Source organism: Salvelinus alpinus, chromosome 3 (genome assembly GCF_045679555.1).
Source record: "Salvelinus alpinus chromosome 3, SLU_Salpinus.1, whole genome shotgun sequence".
Lineage (NCBI taxonomy): Eukaryota > Metazoa > Chordata > Actinopteri > Salmoniformes > Salmonidae > Salvelinus > Salvelinus alpinus.
The window spans coordinates 49734196-49753831 of record NC_092088.1 but is presented as its reverse complement, the minus strand read 5'-3'; the positions used below and the strand labels follow the sequence as shown (position 1 = coordinate 49753831).

The following is a 19636-nucleotide window of genomic DNA, read 5'->3' as shown; positions in this document are numbered from 1 at the left end:
GGCCTTGCTTAAACAAAGTTAACCATTTTCACTGTAGTGTCCAAAACGTCTTTCAAGCTGTCAGGCATTCCATTGACAGCAAGAGCCTCTTTTGCGCCATCAGTACAGATACCAACACATCTTGACCACCAAAGTCCATTTGATGTCACAAAGCTGTCCAGTACTTAAAAAATATCCTCTCCTGTTGTCCTGGTTTCCAGTGGTTTGCAGAAGAGGATTACTTCCTTAATTGACCCCCCATAAACGTAACGGACATATACCAGGAGCTGTGCCAGGCCCGCCACGTCTGTTGACTCATCCAGCTGTAACGCATAGAATTCACTGGCTTGTATGCGAAGCGGTAATTTTTTCAAAACATCTCCTGCCATGTCACTGATGCGTCGTGAAACAGTGTTGTTTGATGAAGCCATATCCGCGGCAGCAGGAAGAATTAAGTCCTCCACAATAGTATGGGGCTTGCCTGTCCTAGCCACTCGATAGCGCACCATATCTGTTGCTTTTACTACTCGAAAGTCGTCTTAATTCTCGCTCAAAAAACTCCCGTGGCTTATTTTTCAAATTGGCATGTTTTGTTTCTAAATGTCTGCGCAAGAGTGAATGTTTCATCGAGTTGTGAGATAATACTTTTGCACATATAAAACACTGTGGCTGAGGAAAGGCACTGCTCCCAATATAAGTGAACCCCAAATCAATGTAGTTCTCATCATATTTGCGCCTCTTCGATGGTCCAACGTCCCTGTCTGTTGTTCGGTGCTTTCCCGGGTAAGGGGGCAGTAGCTCTTCGGCTGCATCAGATTCACAACTCAGTGTCCATGCTAGCTGGGCTAACAACAAATGTAGACTTACTGATGCTAGCATTGGATGTGCTCATGGAAGCAGAACAACCTGTGTCGTCGACAGGTGTAGGTGTAGTACTGCTGGTAGTAGCAGTACTACCAGTAGAGCTGGTATGTGTTTCTATGGACGCGGAAGCAAAAAAAAATGTTTTTATGTGAATCACATTTTTATTTGGCGTACCCCCAATGGCATTGCGAGTGCCCCTGGTAGTACCCCAGTTTGGGAATACCTGCTCTAATCAAACCGAATTGCACCAAATTTTTCCTGCATCGTATCGGAACCCATGTATCCTAAATAGAATAGAATAGACACTTAATTGTAAATTGTATGAAAATGTATTGATTTGCTGTCACAATACCCTACTTCACATATGCCGTTAAAAAGCACTTATTTTTCATTATCTCCAGTGCAATACCTGTGTTAACATATATGAAAACAGCACATTTCTCCATTTTGTAGAACAAATTATTAAGTTAAAAAGTTCAATCTGATGACATCATCAAAAGTAAAAACATTTTAAAACAGGGATTTTCAAACACTATCAGATTCGCAGTGGTGTAGGGAGCAAGAAAGTACCCTCCCTTGTTATGTCACAGAGAAGCATTTTTTAACCATTGATCATAGAAATGTTGGTTTCACATTTGTAGACACTGGTTTAGTGCTGGAGATGATGAATATGAGGTTGAAAAGTGGTGGAATTTCCCTTTAAGGCATGTCCGTCTACTGTACCTTCTGTGTCCTGGGCCCAGCTGTAGGTGGCCAGACAGAGAAGCGCCATGTCTATCCCAAGCCATCTGAAGAGACAGGACCCCCGTCGCATCATCTGTCAAACGTTATTGCTTGCCCACCTGGACAGAAGGAAAAGAGAGACACTTTTAATTTACTGGCCAGAGGTAACGCATTTGACCGCAGATGTCCCTGTCCAGCACACACCTGTCCAACGCACACAGACACACTGACACAGACATACATGCACACACACAGACATACATCGTACAGAACACCCACGGTTGTTACTGCATTGTGCTCATTCAGGGACACATGTGTCGGCAATGTGTGTGCTGCTCACATTCTGTGTGTAGAGTTCCCATGGTTATGTCACCATGAGTGAATTCGGTAGACATCACATTATCCCAACACAGTAAGTTGTAGACATTGTAAATGCATCTATTCAAGTCCTCACTGTAGACATCTACTATCACAGTAGACCACCTAGTGTGTGTTCTTGTCACTGTATGTAACCTATGTGATTGAAATTGCACATTACTCAGAACATACATGTATTTCCCTATACAGAGACAAGGTGTCTCAGAGAAGAATATAAGTGTTTTTGCTTTTGTCTATCAAGGGTATTTTGAGTCACAACTTCCTCAGTCGGCTTATTCTGGGGGAAGGAGATAAGCTGGAAATGTGCTTTTAAACCATACCGGTGCCAGGGCAAGCAGTCACAGGTTCTGTATCACCTGGACCATATCAATGGCCTGTTTAACACAATCGGCATCTCTGTCAGTCATCTTAGCACACATCCTGACAGAAACATTATTTGTCAGGACATTACATGCTTACGCACACACTTGCAAGCCCAAAATACAGACACCAAGACAAACAGACACAGAAACTGACAGACACACATGCACACACACACACATTTGACATATAACTAGCAGATTACACAAGGGGAAAATGGAGAGCAAACCCATGCAGCTGTTTTCTTCTTCCACATTTCTTTCTTCTTCTTCCACATTTTTTCCCACAACCTATTCTCTCTCTCTCTTTCTCTCTCTCTCCCTCTTTCTCTTTCTGCCTCTTCATCTCTCTCTCATCTCAGTGGTGTTCCCTTTTGAAGCTAGGTTCATTTCACACAAACATCTATCTCTCTTAACAGGGCTGATCAGGAGACATTTGAAGCCAGACTTCAGGGCCTAGGAACCCTGGAGAGGAGGGCCATCTTTCAGGATTCTCCCCAGATGACTTCCTATCTGAGTCTTAACTGTCATAGCCTCCCTGTCCTCATGAGGATAAATACATCCATGTGACTATAGGAGAAGAGATAGGAGAAGGAGAAGAGGAGAAGAGGCGCACAAACTTGGAGGCATTGTGACTCAACTGAATGTTCTCCTGGCCCACAAGGTCGACAAAGCAATGATCATGTTTCTAGCCACAACCCAGGTTTTACTGTGACTCTAAAGGAACATACTGACAGGAACATACAAGGGGAATATGGATGTGCAACGAGAGAGTTGATGGTTGATGTCCTGTCTCCTTAGCTTCCTTTGCTTATCACAATTGATCACAAAACTACCCAAAAGGTATGATGGAACACTGAATGTGTATCCTTTAACTATGTCCTTTACTTTGGATGAGACACAAGGACAAAGGACAACATATGGGGAAACTAAAAAACAACATGATTCTCATCCTCTACACACAAAAATAAAGATTCTAAATAGTACCAGATGGGGTTCTTTGGTTTGTAACCAGTGCGAAACCCTTTTTGGTGCTATATTTATTGGACCTTTTTGAAGGTCCAATAAAGAACCATGTTCATAATGTTCGAACTGGAATGTGTATGGTGTTATAAATAACAATTTAAGGTTCTATAAAGAACCAATCAAAAAATATTCTATATAGCACCAAAAAAGGGTTCCGCAATGGTTACAACCCATTTTGGGGCTATATAGGATCCTTTGTTATTGTTATTTATAGAACCTTTATGGAGAATGATTCTATAAAGAATCATTCTCAATCTGAAAGGTTATTTGTAGATCCTTTTGAAGAACCATACAGTTTTTTTTTTATTCTGGTCAGCCATATTATATTGTTAAAAGTCCATAGGTGTTATTATTGTGTTAATTGAGCAGTTGAATCAAGTGATGATCTCTTTGGCAACTACACTATACAAAAGTATGTGTACACCCCTTCAAATGAGTCAATTTGGCTATTGCAGTCACACCCGTTGTTGAAAGGTGTATAAAAGCAGGTGTATAAAATCAAACACACAGCCATGCAATCTCCATAGACAAACATTGGCTATAGAATGGCCTTACTGAAGAGCTCAGTGACTTTCATTGTGCACCGTCATAGGATGTCGCCTTTTCCAACAAGTCAGTTTGCCACATTTGTGCCCTTCTAGAGCTGCCCCGGTCAACTGTAAGTGCTATTATTGTGAAGTGGAAACTCCTAGGAGCAACAACGGCTCAGCCGCGAAGTGGTAGGCCACACAAGCTAACAGAACAGGACTGCGAATGCTGAAGCGTGCGCGTAAAACTTGTCTGTCCTCAGTTGCAACACTCACTACCGAGTTACAAACTGCCTCTGGAAGCCACGTCAGCACAAGAACTGTTCGACGGGAGCTTCATGAAATGGGTTTCCATGGGCGAGCAGCCACACACAAGCCTAAGATCACCATGTGCAATTCCAAGCGTCGATTGAAGTGGTGTAAAGCTCACTGCCATTGGACTCTGGAGCAGTGGCAACGCGTTCTCTGGAGTGATGAATCACACTTCACCATCTGGTATTCCGACAGACAAATCTGGGTTTGGTAGATGCCAGGAGAACGCTACCTGCCTGAATTTATAGCGCCAACTTTAAAGTTTGGTGGAGAAGGAATAATGGTCTGGGGCTTTTTTTTATGGTCCCGGGCTAGGCCCCTTAAAATCTTAATGCTACAGCATACAATGACATACTAGATGATTCTGTGCTTCCAACTTTGTGACAACAGTTTGGGGAAGGCCCTTTCCTGTTTCAGCATGACAGTGCCCCTGTGCACAAAGTGAAATCCATACAGAAATGGTTTGCAAAGATTGGTGTGGAAGAACTTGACTGGCCTGCACAGAGCCCTGAACTCAACCCCATCGAATACCTTTGGGATGAATTGGAACACCGACTGCGAGCAAGGCCTTATCGCCCAACATCAGTGCCCAACTTCACTAATGCTCTTGAGGCTGAATGTAAGTCCCTGCAACAATATTCCAACATCTAGTGGAAAGCCTTATCAGAAGAGAGGAGGCTGTTATAGCAGCAAAGGGGGGACCAACTCCATATTAATGCCCATGATTTTGGAATGAGATGTTTGACAAGCAGGTGTCCACATACTTTTGGTCATGTAGTGTATGTGTGTTTCTATACCTGTTCACTCCTCTCCCTGTAAGCTTTACAGACGACCCCCACCCCTTGGCTGCAACCCTTCTAATTTAGTCTACCCTGCGCACACAACCCATGTGGAATTCCTGGTCTCTGGCAGCATTTGGAACTGCCGATCTGTGGTCAAGAACGCCAAGTTCATCGAAGCCTATGCTGCCCTTCAGTCCCTTGACTTTTTGGGTCTGACGGAGACATGGCTCATCCCAGTGAACACTGCTACTCCAGCTGTTCTCTCTACATCTGACTACGTTTTCTCTCATAGTCTGAGAACATCTGGTCATCGCAGTGGTGGGCTAAACAGGGCTACTCATTTCTCCTAGGTGTTTTTTTTATTTATTTTTTTATTCCATGCTGTCACTGTCACTTGTCCACTCAAGCTTAACATTATTGTCATATATTGCCCACCAGGTATCCTTAGAGTTCCTCAATGAGCTTGACACCTTGAAAAACGAATTTCCTGACGCTGGCTCATCGCTCTTCTGCCTTCGATTAATTTCTTTACAACTCTCTCTTTCCCCTCCTTGCCTCTTTTGACCTCACCCTTTCTAAGTCCCCTCCCACTCACAAGGCAGACAATACACTTGAGTTCATCTTTACTAGAGGCTGTTCGCCTACTAATCTCACTGCAAACCCTCTCCAGGTCTCTGATCACTACTTTGTTTCCTTTTCTGTGTCCCTTTCCTCTAACCTTAGCCAATCAGCCCCTACCCAGATGGTCATGCGCCGTCGCAATCTTCGCTCTCTATATCCCACTATTCTCTCCTCTTCTATCCTATCATCTCTCCCTTCTGCTAAATCCTTCTCCTCCTGTCTCCTCTTCGACCATACTCTCCTTCCTTTCAGCATCCTATGACTCACACTGTCTCCTTTTCTCCTGGCCGGCTTGGCCCTTATCTCCTGCTCTGTGGTTGAGTTGCGAACTCACAAAACAGGGCTGCGAGCAGCCGAGTTAAACTAAACTTCCAGAGGACCAATCATCCTTTCACTCCCTCCTCTCTACCTTCTCTTCCTCTGTATTCACTGCACCACTTTCTATCGCTCTAAATTTCAAGCTTCTGCCTCTAACCCTAGGGAACTCTTTTCCACCTTCTCCTCCCTCCTTAGTCTTCCAGCCCCTCCCCTCCCTACTCACTCTCTGTGACGACTTTGTCAACCACTATGAAAAGAAGGTTGACGACATCCGCTCCTCATTCACTCAGCTTATTGAGTCCACTGGTACCACTCACACATAACTACCCTACGCCTTGACCTCTTTCTCCCATCTCTCTCCAGATTAAATCCTGCGAATAGTGAGGTCCGACCTGCCCGCTTGACCCCATCACCTCCTCCCTTCTCTAGACCATCTCTGGAGACCTTCTCCCATTCCTCACTTCCCTCAATTCATCCCTGACCACTGTCTGTGTTCCCTCTGACTTCAAAATGACCTGAGTTGCTCCGCTCCTCAAGAAACCAACACTCAACTACTCTGACGTCAAAAACTACAGACTGGTATGCCTTTATTTTCTTTCCAAAACACTTGAGTGTGCTGTCTCTGACCAAATCTCTTGCTATCTCTCTCAGAACGATGTGCTTGACCCTAACCAGTCAGACTTCAAAACTGTTCACTCAACGGAGACTGCTCTTCTCTGTGTCACGGAGGCTCTTCGCACTGCCAAAGCTGACCCTCTCTCCTCTGTTCTCATCCTCCTAGATCTATCTGCTGCCTTCAACACCATGAACCATGATATCCTCCTCTTAATCCTCCCATCTGCACACTCAGGCCGCTCCTACCAGGTGACGTGGAGAGGATCTGTGTCTGCACCATGTACTCTCACTACTTGTGTCTCCCAGTGCTCGGTTCTAGGCCCTCTTCTCTTCTCTCTATACACCAAGTCACTCGGCTTCGTCATATCGTCACATGGTCTCTCCTATCATTGCTATGTGGATGACACTCAACTACTTTTCTCCTTCCTCTCTTCTGACACCCAGGTGGCGACATGCATCTCTGTGTGCCTGGGAGATATCTCAGCTTGGATGTTGGCCCATCACCTCAAGCTCAACCTCGACAAGACGGAGCTGCTCTTCCTCCCAGGGAAGGTCTGCACGTTCCAACACCTCTCCATCACGGTGCAAAGAACCTTGGCTTGACCCCGGACAACACCCTGTTGTTCTCTGCAAACATCAAAGCAGTGACTCGCTCCTACATAGACTATTCTCTCTGCTTCTGCACGGCAAGCGGTACCGGTGCATCAATCTGGCACCAACAGGCTCTTGAACAGCTTCTACCCCCAAGCAATAAGACTGATAAATAGCTAACAAAATGCCTACACGGACCATCTGAGTTAAACTTGTATCTTTTCTTTTAGTTTTTGCATTGTTTCTATGCACACTCACAGGACCCTACACAATCACACATACATTCACTCCATCATCTGCTCACTCAAAGATAATATGCACATACATTTTGTGGCAAAATCCTGCACGGCGCCTTCACCGTGCACTGCCACTTTAAAAGTGCATCAGCAATCAGGAAGGTGGAAATATAGATGGCTCAGAGCTCTCAGTCGGCACTGCAGTTTGACAGTGTCTGCAACTCTGGATAAATCTTGTTTATTTTCAGTTTAGTTGGAAAGTGTTTAAGTCGATCGCCGGGATTACCGCTCTCGTGATTGTAATCTTTTGGGACCGCTCCTGTCATTGTTCACATGGAGTAGTTGGGAACATTGTTGGGAAGCTTTGAAAAACAAACCAACAAACCACCATGTGTATCAGACGGACCGACAGTGCAACTGCAAGCCTGAAGTCAACAGCTAAGACCCCCTCTCTCTCTCATTTTCCCTCTATCGCTCAAGTGCTTTTCACTGCATCAGACTTTGTTTTTTTCCTATGCGCTCCTTTTAACTGTTAGTCCCCTGCAAGTCATATTTTATGTCACATTTTAGTTAAAGGGAGTTAGCGTGAGTTATTGTCGTTTGAACTGTATTGATTTTGTGTGGGACAATTTACATTTTGCAGAGAAGATTATTGGTCATTTAAAGGCCTTCTTTGTTTTGTCTATGAACATACCCCCCTTTTATCTTTACCCCTCTCTAACAATACAGCTACAATTTATACTGACTCTACACACATGACATCCTACTCACATACAAACTGCTGCTACTCTGTTTATCTTGTATCCTGTTGCTTAGTCACCTTACCCCTATACAAATCTACCTCCATCACTCCAGTATTCCTGCAAATTGTAAATATGGTATTTGAACTGACCCTATATATAGTATGCTTACTTATTGTGTTCTTCATATTTCTTCTTATTTCTCATGTTTTTTTTTCTAGTATTGATTATTGCATTGTTGGGTTTTGAGTTTGCAAGAAAGGCATTTCACTGTACTTCTGAATGTGACATTAAAATATTGAAACTTGCAGGTTCATGCTCTACAACATCCGTAGAGTACGACCTTACTCCGCACAGGAAGCGGTGCAGGTCCTAATCCAGGCACTTGTCATCTCCTGTCTAGACTACTGCAACTCGCTGTTGGCTGGGCTCCCCGCTTGTGCCATCAAACCCCTGCAACTTATCCAGAACACAGCAGCCAGCCTGGTTTCAACCTTCCTAAATTTTCATGTCACCCCGCTCCTCTGCACACTCCACTGACTTCCAGTCGAAGCTTGCATCCACTACAAAACTATGGTACTTGCCTACGGAGCAGCAAGAGGAACTGCCCCTCCATACCTTCAGACTATGCCGAAACCCTACACCCCTACCCGAGCACTCCATTCTGCCAACTCTGGTCTCTTCGCCCTCCCACCCCTATGGAATTGCAGCTCCCGCTCAGCAAAGTCCAAGCGCTTCTCTTGCCTTGCACCCCAATGGTGGAACCAGCTTCCCCCTGAAGCTAGGACAGCAGAGTCCCTGTCCATCTTCCCCCTGAAGCTAGGACAGCAGAGTCCCTGTCCATCTTCCCCCTGAAGCTAGGACAGCAGAGTCCCTGTCCATCTTCCCCCTGAAGCTAGGACAGCAGAGTCCCTGTCCATCTTCCCCCTGAAGCTAGGACAGCAGAGTCCCTGTCCATCTTCCCCCTGAAGCTAGGACAGCAGAGTCCCTGTCCATCTTCCCCCTGAAGCTAGGACAGCAGAGTCCCTGTCCATCTTCCCCCTGATGCAAGGACAGCAGAGTCCCCGCCCATCTTCCAAAAACAACTGAAACCCTACCTCTTCAAAGAGTATAATGAATAATCCCACCTAACCCTCCTCTCACCACAAAAATAAAATGTTGTTCACAAACACTCGCACTTGACCCCCCTTACTAGCTTTGACCTTGCTGGTAGCTACTTTAATGAGAAAACATGTACTTACTGTGATATGTGGTTGTCCCACCTAAGATGAATATAACTAACTGTTAGTCACTCTGTATAAGAGCATCTGTTAAATGACTAAAATATAAAAGAGCTACCTCTGGAACAGCTGGGGGACTCTGAGGAGAGAATTGAGAACCACTTACCGATTTAGTCAGCCATTCAACACAAGGGCATGTGAGTCTTTCACAAGATACCATCACTTGCCAAAGTCATATATTGTAGGTAATGGCATAACACAATGCATTAGACAAACTGGAATGAAACTCTCACTCACGGTTACTACGCCCCCAAATATTAAAATTAGCCGCCTCACCCAACATTTAAAATATCACTAAAGAGTCATTATGGTCCCAGATAGTTTTATCACCCTTCCAAAAGAATCCTAGAGGAACCCACATTTTTAAGCACCTAACGAGTCAGTATCTCTTGTAGGAGATTTCTGTGGCTGGAATAAGTGAAGCAGAGAGATCAAACTGATTGTGCCGAGGATCCATAACTGTAATCCAGTTATGGATTATATGGAGACTGACAAATCTGGGCTTTATCCAGCAAGGGTAGGAGCCCTCTGAAATAAAATAGGAACAGCTTCTCAACTCCTTCTCTCTTTCATCAGATATTATCCCCCCCGACTAGCTCTTTTCTGCTTCTGAGTGTCGAAAGTGTCTTCATAAAACGGAATTATATCTTTACATTGAACATGAAAGGATTGAAAAACTGATCTAACATTCTCGCTACCTGTATAATCTAATATCCCCTCTGCTGGCAGCCAATTGATGTAATCCCATTTGAATAAAATGGCCTGGCGTGTCTGGGACTGTCCCTAAATAGGACAACGGGCTGGATACTAGAACCTCTGAGAATTAAAAATGGTAGGAGATGAAAACCATTGTTAATGATCCTTCAAAAGATTTACCAGTATCTTAAACTTCTTTGTGGCAGGGTGCAGCATTTTAACTTTTGGATGAATAGCATGCCCAGAGTGAACTGCCTCCTACTCTGTCCCAGATGCTAATATATGCATATTATTATTACTATTGGATAGAAAACACTCTGACGTTTCTAAAACTGTTTGAATGATGTCTGTGAGTATAACAGAACTCATATGGCAGGCAAAAACCAGAGAAAAAATCCAAACAGGAAGTGAGAATTCTGAGGCTGGTCGATTTTCAACTCATCGCCTATTCAAATCCCAGTAAGATGTGGATCTGTTTGCACTTCCTACGCCTTCCACTAGATGTCAACAGTCTGTAGAACGTTGAATGAAGCCTCTACTGTGATGTGGGGCCGGATGGGAGGTGTTTCAGTCAGTGGTCTGGCAGAGTGCCAGTTCTTGGTCATGCGCATTCCAAATGATATCGCCTTGCGTTCCATTACTTCTGTAGACACAAAGGAATTCTCCGGTTGGAACGTTATTTAATATTTATGATAAAATCCTGAAGATTGATTCTCTACTTAGTTTGACAAGTTTATTCGACCTGTAATATAACTTTTTGAAGTTTTCGTCCGACGTTCGCCTGGATCTGCGCGAGCGTTTGGACATGTGTAATAAACATGCTAGCAAAAGTAGCTACTTGGACATAAGTAATGGACGTTATCGAACAACAACAATTTATTGTGGAACTAGGATTCCTGGGAGTGCATTCTGATGAAGATCATCAAAGGTAAGGGAATATTTATGATGTAATTTCGTATTTCTGTTGACTCCAACATGGCGGAGAAATGTTGTTATATCTGAGCGCCGTCTCAGATTATTGCATGGTGTGCTTTTTCCGTAAAGTTTTTTTGAAATCTGACACAGCGGTTGCATTAACCCATTTAATCCCGAATTTTTCCCAGACATGAAAATATCCAAATCAAGTGTCATTAGTAACCCTTTGAAGTAATCAATCATTCTTTTTTGAAATTTTAATGGAAAAGTAGGTGAAAAAGTGTGTTTTATGGTCGGTCACAATTGTGACCGGTGGGATAATGTTAGGTATACTAAATTAACATATTTCTCCTATGCAGTTATCAAAGTTCTTATAAATCCCAACCCAGTTATTAACACATTTAAAACTCTGTCACTAGCAGTCCCCAGCATTGCCACTAGAATGCCCCGTCACGTTCTAGTGTGACTATTTTACACATCAAAAACCCTTATACAACACGTTATGAATACTGAGAGCAAAGACAAAAAAACAACCATCAATGTATTTCAACATTGTTACTTTATTGTAACATTGTTACTTTAGTGCAACATGTATTGAAACATTAATATTGTAACTTTATTGTAACATTTGAACTTGTACTTTAGTGCAATATTCATTGTAACATTGTCATTGTGACATTTTAGTGCAACATTCACTAACAACTGTATAGCAGTCGTGTGATTCATTCCCACTGAACATAAAGGTAACATTTAGGATAGAGGTAGCCTGTAGAATATGCATTCAAGTAGAGGCCTACACTGAACAAAATACAATTATATATATATATATATATATATATATATATATATTTAAAAAGCACCACTGCACAATGAGTGCTTATATATATATACGGTATATCATACTGTATCGTCTTTTTCGTCGACTTTTCTTTTCTTCCTAGAGTCCGTTGTATTGCTTCTCCTCACCCTTTATCGACTTTTCTATTTTGTCTTTTATTGTCTTTTTCAGCCCTTTTTCATTCGATCTTATCTCGTTTTCTACTGTCCATGGTATGTCTTGAAGCACTCAATGTGCAGTGGCGCTTTGCATTTCTCACATGCATAGGTAGTACGTTTGTCACAATGACGACTTCTCTGGAACCGGTGCATCGTCTTGATTGGCCAGTGAGAAGTTTTGTCATATCTTGCCTGATCTTCAACAGTAGCAGCCAGTAAAGATCTCCTTCCGTGGCTCAGTGGTTTCGTGCCAAACTTTTTCATATTTGGGCTGTATACTATGTGTTTTGGAATCACATCAGTGGCAGGCCTCTTCGATCGTTTGAACACTCAATCTTTATTTTTGACCACCTACAGCTTTTCCCTTGGCTCTTCTGGCTGACCCCTATGGCTTGTAGAGGCCCTTGGCTCTTCTGACTGGACCCTCTGGCGGGTAGAGGCCCTTGGCTCTTCATTATCAACAATGGAGGGGGGTGGGGGAGGTTGTGGATGGGGGGGGATGAGGGGTAGGTCATCATCTCTGATAACGTTGTTCCTGTCATGATCTGTTTGCATATGTTCAGGATATGCATTCAACAGCCTGACTGGCAAATGGCCTGTCCATAGTCCATATCTGACCCATCGCTATCACAATCACTCAGGACAGCATCTTTCTCATTTTGAGGGATAACTGCAATGTTGCATGCCTTGTCTGGGCAGTCACCTAGATCCAACATATCCAGAACTTGACTCAAAGTGAAACTAAAAAAAAGAACAGAGTAGAGTAGAAAGTTAGGTAGAACAAGAACTATGTATGTGTATAACTATGTGTATACCTAGACGCACTGTGTTATCCCGCCGGTCACTATTGTTGCCGTCAACATGTTTACACATTCTATGACCACACTGAACAAAGTTGAGTAATTGCAAATGAATGTATCAATACTAGACACCTTAAAGATGATGTGTACCAAAAAAAATTGTCCTAACTTTATGTTAACATACTTTACTAACCTTTTGTTTGGGAGCTTTGATGCAGTCATCCTCTTCTCATGGTGCAACCAGGAAGTAAACAGCTCTGGTCATGTGACAATTCACAGTAAACATGTGACACTGCACATCTTTCATTGAGACCCTTTATTATTTCAATATTTGCTGGAAATACATTGATAGATCATTCAGTAACATTTTTAGAGCCTTATAACTGAAAACGTTTTTTACGGTCACTATTGTGACCGATGGGATTAAATAGGTTAAGAACAAGTGTATCTATTAATTCTATGTTAAACATGTATCTTTCGTCAAAGTTTATGATGAGTATTTCTGTTATTTGACGTGGCTCTCTGCAATTTCTCCGGATATTTTGGAGGCATTTCTGAACATGGCGCCAATGTAAACCGAGATTTGTGGATATAAATATGCACATTATCGAACAAAACATACATGTATTGTGTAACATGATGTCCTATGAGTGTCATCTGATGAAGATCATCAAAGGTTAGTGATTCATTTTATCTCTATTTCTGCTTTTTGTGACTCCTATCTTTGGCTGGGAAAATGGCTGTGTTTTTCTGTGGCTATGTACTGACCTAACATAATCGTTTGGTGTGCTTTCGCCGAAAAGCCTATTTGAAATCAGACATGTTGGCTGGATTCACAACATGTGTAGCTTTAATTTGGTATCTTTCATGTGTGATATAATGAAAATGTGATTTTTCTAGTATTTTATTTGAATTTGGCGCGCTGCATTTTCTCTGGCTTTTGGCCAAGTGAGACAGTAGCGTCCCGCCTAAACTCAGATTTTTGGATATAAATGTGAACTTTACTGAACAAAATATACATGTCTTGTGTAACATGAAGTCCTATGAGTGTCATCTGATGAAGATCATCAAAGGTTAGTGATTCATTTTAACTCTATTTCTGCTTTTTGTTGCTCCTCTCTTTGGCTGGAAAAAATGGCTGTGTTTTTCTGTGGCTATGTACTGGGCTAACATAATCGCAAGGTGTGCTTTCGCCGTAAATCCTTTTTGAAATCAGACACTTTGGCTGGATTAACGAGAAGTTTATCTTTAAAATGGTGTATAATACTTGTATGTTTGAGGAATTTTAATTATGAGATTTCGGTTGTTTTGAATTTGGCGCCCTGCAATTTCACTGGCTGTTGGTTAGGTGGGACGCTACCGTCCCACATATCCCAGAGAAGTTAACTGTTCATGTTAAAGTAAACTCACTCAGACTTTCAGTCAGTTACTTTGAGTTTTATATAAAATATTTACCAGGATCGTTCCCTCGAAAGTTTGCCCTCCATTATCGCTTATCTGAAACTCGTCCCCTTGGAGACAGGTATTGAGAATTGCAAAATCATCAGTTTAAAATAAGCCACAATTATAGCCCAAGCTCTTCCCCATAGCACAGTGAGTGATAGACTCCACACTACTGTGTCACATGCCTGATCAAGTGAATTAATTAATGAAATACAACACATAATCAATTATGCATGCAGATATGCAAGTCATAAAACCTGTACAAGAAAACAACATATGGTACCAAAAATCAGTCTATATGCAACACTTTTAACACAAAAAAAGTGGTGCAGCGGTCTAAGGAACTGCATCTCAGTGCAAGAGGTGTCACTACAGTCCCTGGTTTGAATCCAGGCTGTATCATATCCGGCTGTGATTGGGAGACCCATAGGGCTGCGCAAATTTGGCCCAGGGTCATCCGGGGTAGGCCATCATTATAAATAAGAATTTGTTCTTAACTGACTAGTTAAAAAAATAAATATATATATATATATATGTATAATACATGTGCCTAGTGAATAGGTAACAGAGACAGGCCAACAAAACAGAAAGGTGCAGGAAGATAAGCTTAATCATGCCTTTTAAGTTAAAGTGGCAGCCATAAACAGACTTCTGGACTGGAAAGTGTTAAATGCTGAGTGCGGTGAAAATCAAAATCATAGTTATTCCTCTGTGTTTCTGATGCCGCTGAGTGACTCTAATATGGGACAGAATTAACACCATTATGTGCTTTACAGTCCTCACGACAGCAAATTAAAACTATAATATGGGCCACGAGTGCTCTCATGTTTATTATAATAGACAAATGGATAGAACAAGATAAAGCTACTGTGCTTGTTGGTGCTATGTTTTTATTTTACAGCGATAGCAGAATAGACATAATCATCCTGAGTGTGAGTGTGAGAGAAAGCACGAGAGAGAGAGGGGAAGTGTGTGTGTGTGTGTGTGTGTGCCTCATGCTTCTCCACCATAGCTTTTAAGTGCTCATTCCAATACTAGATAGCTCTAGCACTGGTGTCATAGTTGATAAGCAATTCTATAAATATGAGTGGGATAGGTGTTGCTCTCAACATCATGAGACAACATCCTGGGATACTGAAGTGAAACGCAAAAAGCAAACAGATATTAGAGCAATAGTCTACAGTAAAGCTTGACCCCGCATGGAAAGTCACTAGAGCCCTACGGCCCTCTAAACCTTTCTTAACGCTCCACAAACAGTTATAACCGCTCCACAAACAGTTATTTTGGGAGTTATATAAGGTTATATAAGATGCAACACAAAACAATGTTTAGTTTCTGCTGGGGGAAAAATATATAAACTTAAATTTTCTGTAATTCACTGAGAGAGCTGCAGATCTCTGAGGTTTTTAATCGCGCCGTCTGATTCATCTTATGACCATGTTTCAAAGCTCAAAACACTTTGGAGCTAAACCCATGTGGGTGCCTGTCTGGCTCACTGCTTTGCATCCAAATGTAGGCCAAGGATCCATGTCACAAGGCACTCAGCTCACTACAATGGGCGTTGAACATTAACTGCTGACTCCGAACAAATAACCTTTTACTTCTGGTGAGATTTCCTCTACTTAATGTGTGGCTTAAACTTGCTGTGGAAGTCAGCGTCTTGTAATCGCCAATAACTCTTTGTGAGGAGAAAAGGTTTCCAACTAAGCATCATTGTTTAAATTACCGATACTTCAAACGAAGAATGCTTGAAATTGTGACCCTAGCAGTCACTATATAATAGCTGGTTAAACAATTGTTCTGTGAACAATGTTCGCTCAGAAAGGAGTGGGCAGGAATACATCTATGGATAGCGTCATAATCACATTATGTAAGAAGGCATTGAAGCATCAAAGGAAATGAAGCATCAAAACCACTTAATTTAAAGCAACAGTAAAATCAAGCAGCCCAGGACATATATAATTAACGGGAAATGTACAATTAACCCCTGTTGAAAAGCAATCATTACTTTTTAGGTGCATCATGGTTACAGAGAGACTTTTCAAAAAGCTCTTTTGACATATAGAGGCTGTTGTCGTTCTTCACGATCAACAGATTCCTTCTAGGCTAATAATCATCAAATGCAATGTGAAATAGATGGTTAAACATGCTGTAGCAATGACATTGCATGAACAGTTTAGCTGCCCATAATGGCTACAGGAGACGCATGTCAATAGGCAAACTAGCTAGTTGACTGGTATGGTTGCAATGTATAATTAAGTGATAATGCCAGAGAAGCCAGTGTTTGGAGGAAATATTGGCACAGGTGTTAGGCCCGGGACGAAGTTGAGGGCCGGCAAACCATGCCAATACATCCTCCAAACACTGGTTTCAAGGGCATTATCACTTTTATACAACGGGTGACCAACATATTCAAGTAATGATTGACATATTTTCATTAAAAACGTTATTTTGATAAATGTATTCATACTATTTCATCCTTCCACAAGATATAGTCCCGACACAAATCTAGGGTTGCTACCCAAGCCTGCTGGTCGTTCAGTCTTTTTGTTCTGTATATATGGACACGACCCAGTCATTCATTCTAAATGTTCCATTGCCATACTGGCTGGCAACGTTCTTATCCCTTGCCTGCTAGCTAGCTAGCTGACTACACCTAACTTACAGTCATGTCAAAAAGTGCAGCCAGAATAACAGCATAGTAGCTGCATTTGCATTTATTTAAGCTGTTTTCTAGTGACATTAATTTGGATACATCCATAACAATTTTGCCTGGCATAGAAAATGTGCTCACTCGTCTGGACACTGTTGTTCAGAGGAGCTAGCCATCAACACAGCTAAAACAATCACATCAAACTGAAGCTGGAAAGACTGCAAACAAAGTGCACTTTCTTTTGTTTTACTTTTTTTCAATTGTCCGTTGAACTCCGAGACAGGATTATGTCGAGGCACAGATCTGGGGAAGGGTACCAAAATATATCTGCAGCATTGAAGGTCCCCAAAAACACAGTGGCCTCCATCATTCTTAAATGGAAGAATTTTGGAACATCAAGACTTTTCCTAGAGCTGGCAACCTGGCCAACCTGAGCAATTGGGGGAGAAGGTCCTAGGTCCTGGAGGTGACCAAGACCCCGATGGTCACTCTGACAGAGCTACAGAGTTAATCTGTGGAGATGGGAGACCCTTCCAGAAGGACAACCAACCATCTCTGCAGCACTCCACCAATAAGGCCTTTATTGTAGATTGGCCAGACGGAAGCCACTCATCAATAAAAAGGCACATGACAACCTGCTTGGAGTTTGCCAAAAGGCACTTAAAAACTCTCAGACTATGAGAAACAAGATTCTCTGGTCTGATGAAATCAAGATTGAACTCTTTGGCATGAATGCCAAGCGTCACGTCTGGAGGAAACCTGGCACCATCCCTACGGTGAAGCATGATGTTGGCAGCATCATGCTGTGGGGATGTTTTTTACCGGCAGGGAGACTAGTCAGGATCGAAGCAAAGATGAACGGAGCAAAGTACATAGAGATCCTTAATGAAAACCTGCTCCAGAGCGCTCAGGACCTCAGACAGGAGTGAAGGTTCACATTCCAACAGGACAATGACCCTAAGCACACAGCCAAGACAATGCAGGAGTGACTTTGGGACAAGTTTCTGAATGTCCTTGAGTGGCCCAGCCAGAGCCCGGACTTGAACCCGATCGAACATCTCTGGAGAGACCTGAAAATAGCTGTGCAGCAATGCTCCCCATCCAACCTGACAGAGCTTGAGAGGATATGCAGAGAAGAATGGGAGAAACTCCGCAATTACAGGTGTACTGTAGCATCATACCCAAGAAGACTCAATGCTGTAATCGCTGCCAAAGGTGCTTTAACATTGTACTGAGTAAAGGATCTGAATAGATATATAGATGTGATATTTCATTTATTACATTTTTTAAAATAAATGTTCCCAAAAATAAATAAACAGTTTTTCTTTGTCATTGTGGGGTATTGTGTGTAGATTGATTAGGGAAATAAAAACAATTTAAGCAATTTTAGAATAAGGTTGGAACAAATACTGAAAACTTTCCGAAGACACTCTATATGGGCTATATACCACGGCTATGGGTTGTTTTTATGCACGACACAACGCGGAGTGCCTGGACACAGCCCTTAGTCGTGGTATATTGGCCATATATCACAAACCCCAGAAGTGCCTTATTGGTATTATAAACTGGTTACCAACGTAATTAGAAGGGTAAAAATACATGTTTTGTAATACCCGTGGTATACCATGGCTTTCAGTCAATCAGCATTCAGTGCTCAATCCACCCAGATTATAATGAACTCAATATAACAGTTTTTCTCAATCGCTTTGGTGCAATTTTCACAAGTATATGGTAAATGTTCACAATGCTTAGTACGAAACTGAACAGATAATCAAAAAGGAAGGTATTTCTAAACCTTAATCACATTTTCAATTGAATGAGTACAACACACAATTATACATTACATCACACAATCAAGTAAAAGCATCAAAGTGTAATGACACAGTACAACACTGTAAAATTGACTGTAATATACTGTACAAAACAAAATGCTACGGAAAATCGGAATGAATTCATGACAACATGGATGGATGAATGAATGGCATTCATTGAGGGGAGGACTTTGTATTTCAAAGTATTACAGTAATTACATGTTTTTTTTCAATTTTTCTTTAGATTCATTTTTTTAACTTCAGTTTATTTTAGTAAATACTTTAACACTTTGTCTTAACTGCATTGTTGGTTAAGGACTTGTAAGTAAGAATTTCACTAAGGTTTACACCTGTTGTATTCGGGAAATGTGACATAAAATTAGATTTTTTAAATTTGATTGGTGCAAGCAGGTTGGCTGCTAAGAGTTTTTTAGGAACTACATAATGAAAATGTATGTTTGTAAAGTATAAACATTTAGTATGATATATACAGTCATGCATTTTATGATGAATATTTGGATTTTACTTCACAGTCTGATATTGACAAGATCAGATATATACTATATGTAACAAATGCATCCCAGCCTATACAGTAAACATGTATAAAACATGTAATTGCTGGAGTCATTTTGATGGAAGGGGTTTCACACTGCTTTAATAAAATTGCATTGACCAATTAAGTACTATAAAGCGATCTACAATTGGAGCCGACGAAGGTCTGTTTCCGTCGCTCTCTACGTACATTTGTGCGGCTGAATTTTTAGAACACGACACACACGGTCCTCCGTCAGCCCCTTTTGTGTTGACTGTGTAGAGCCCTTAAAACTGTAATGCATTCCAAAGTGACATCCATGAGTCCAAACCTTTCTGTATGTGACCCCAGTGGGAATCAAGCCCACAACTCTGTTGCAAGTGCCATGCTCTTACTAACTGAGCCACACAGGACCACTACAATCCATAAGTACAATACA

The 19636-nt window shown here is 41.9% G+C and overlaps 1 protein-coding gene across 2 annotated transcripts in view; it reads right to left on the bottom strand.

Moving 5' to 3' along the window:
- Positions 1–19636, bottom strand: part of LOC139570882 (protocadherin-15-like) — a 276263-nt gene that overhangs the window by 234017 nt on the left and 22610 nt on the right. For both annotated transcript variants that reach the window (XM_071393180.1, XM_071393179.1), the window contains exon 2: positions 1567–1685. In XM_071393180.1, coding sequence (XP_071249281.1) covers positions 1567–1660 — 94 coding nt within the window. In that variant the 5' untranslated portion in view covers positions 1661–1685. The remainder of the gene's footprint in view (positions 1–1566; positions 1686–19636) is intronic.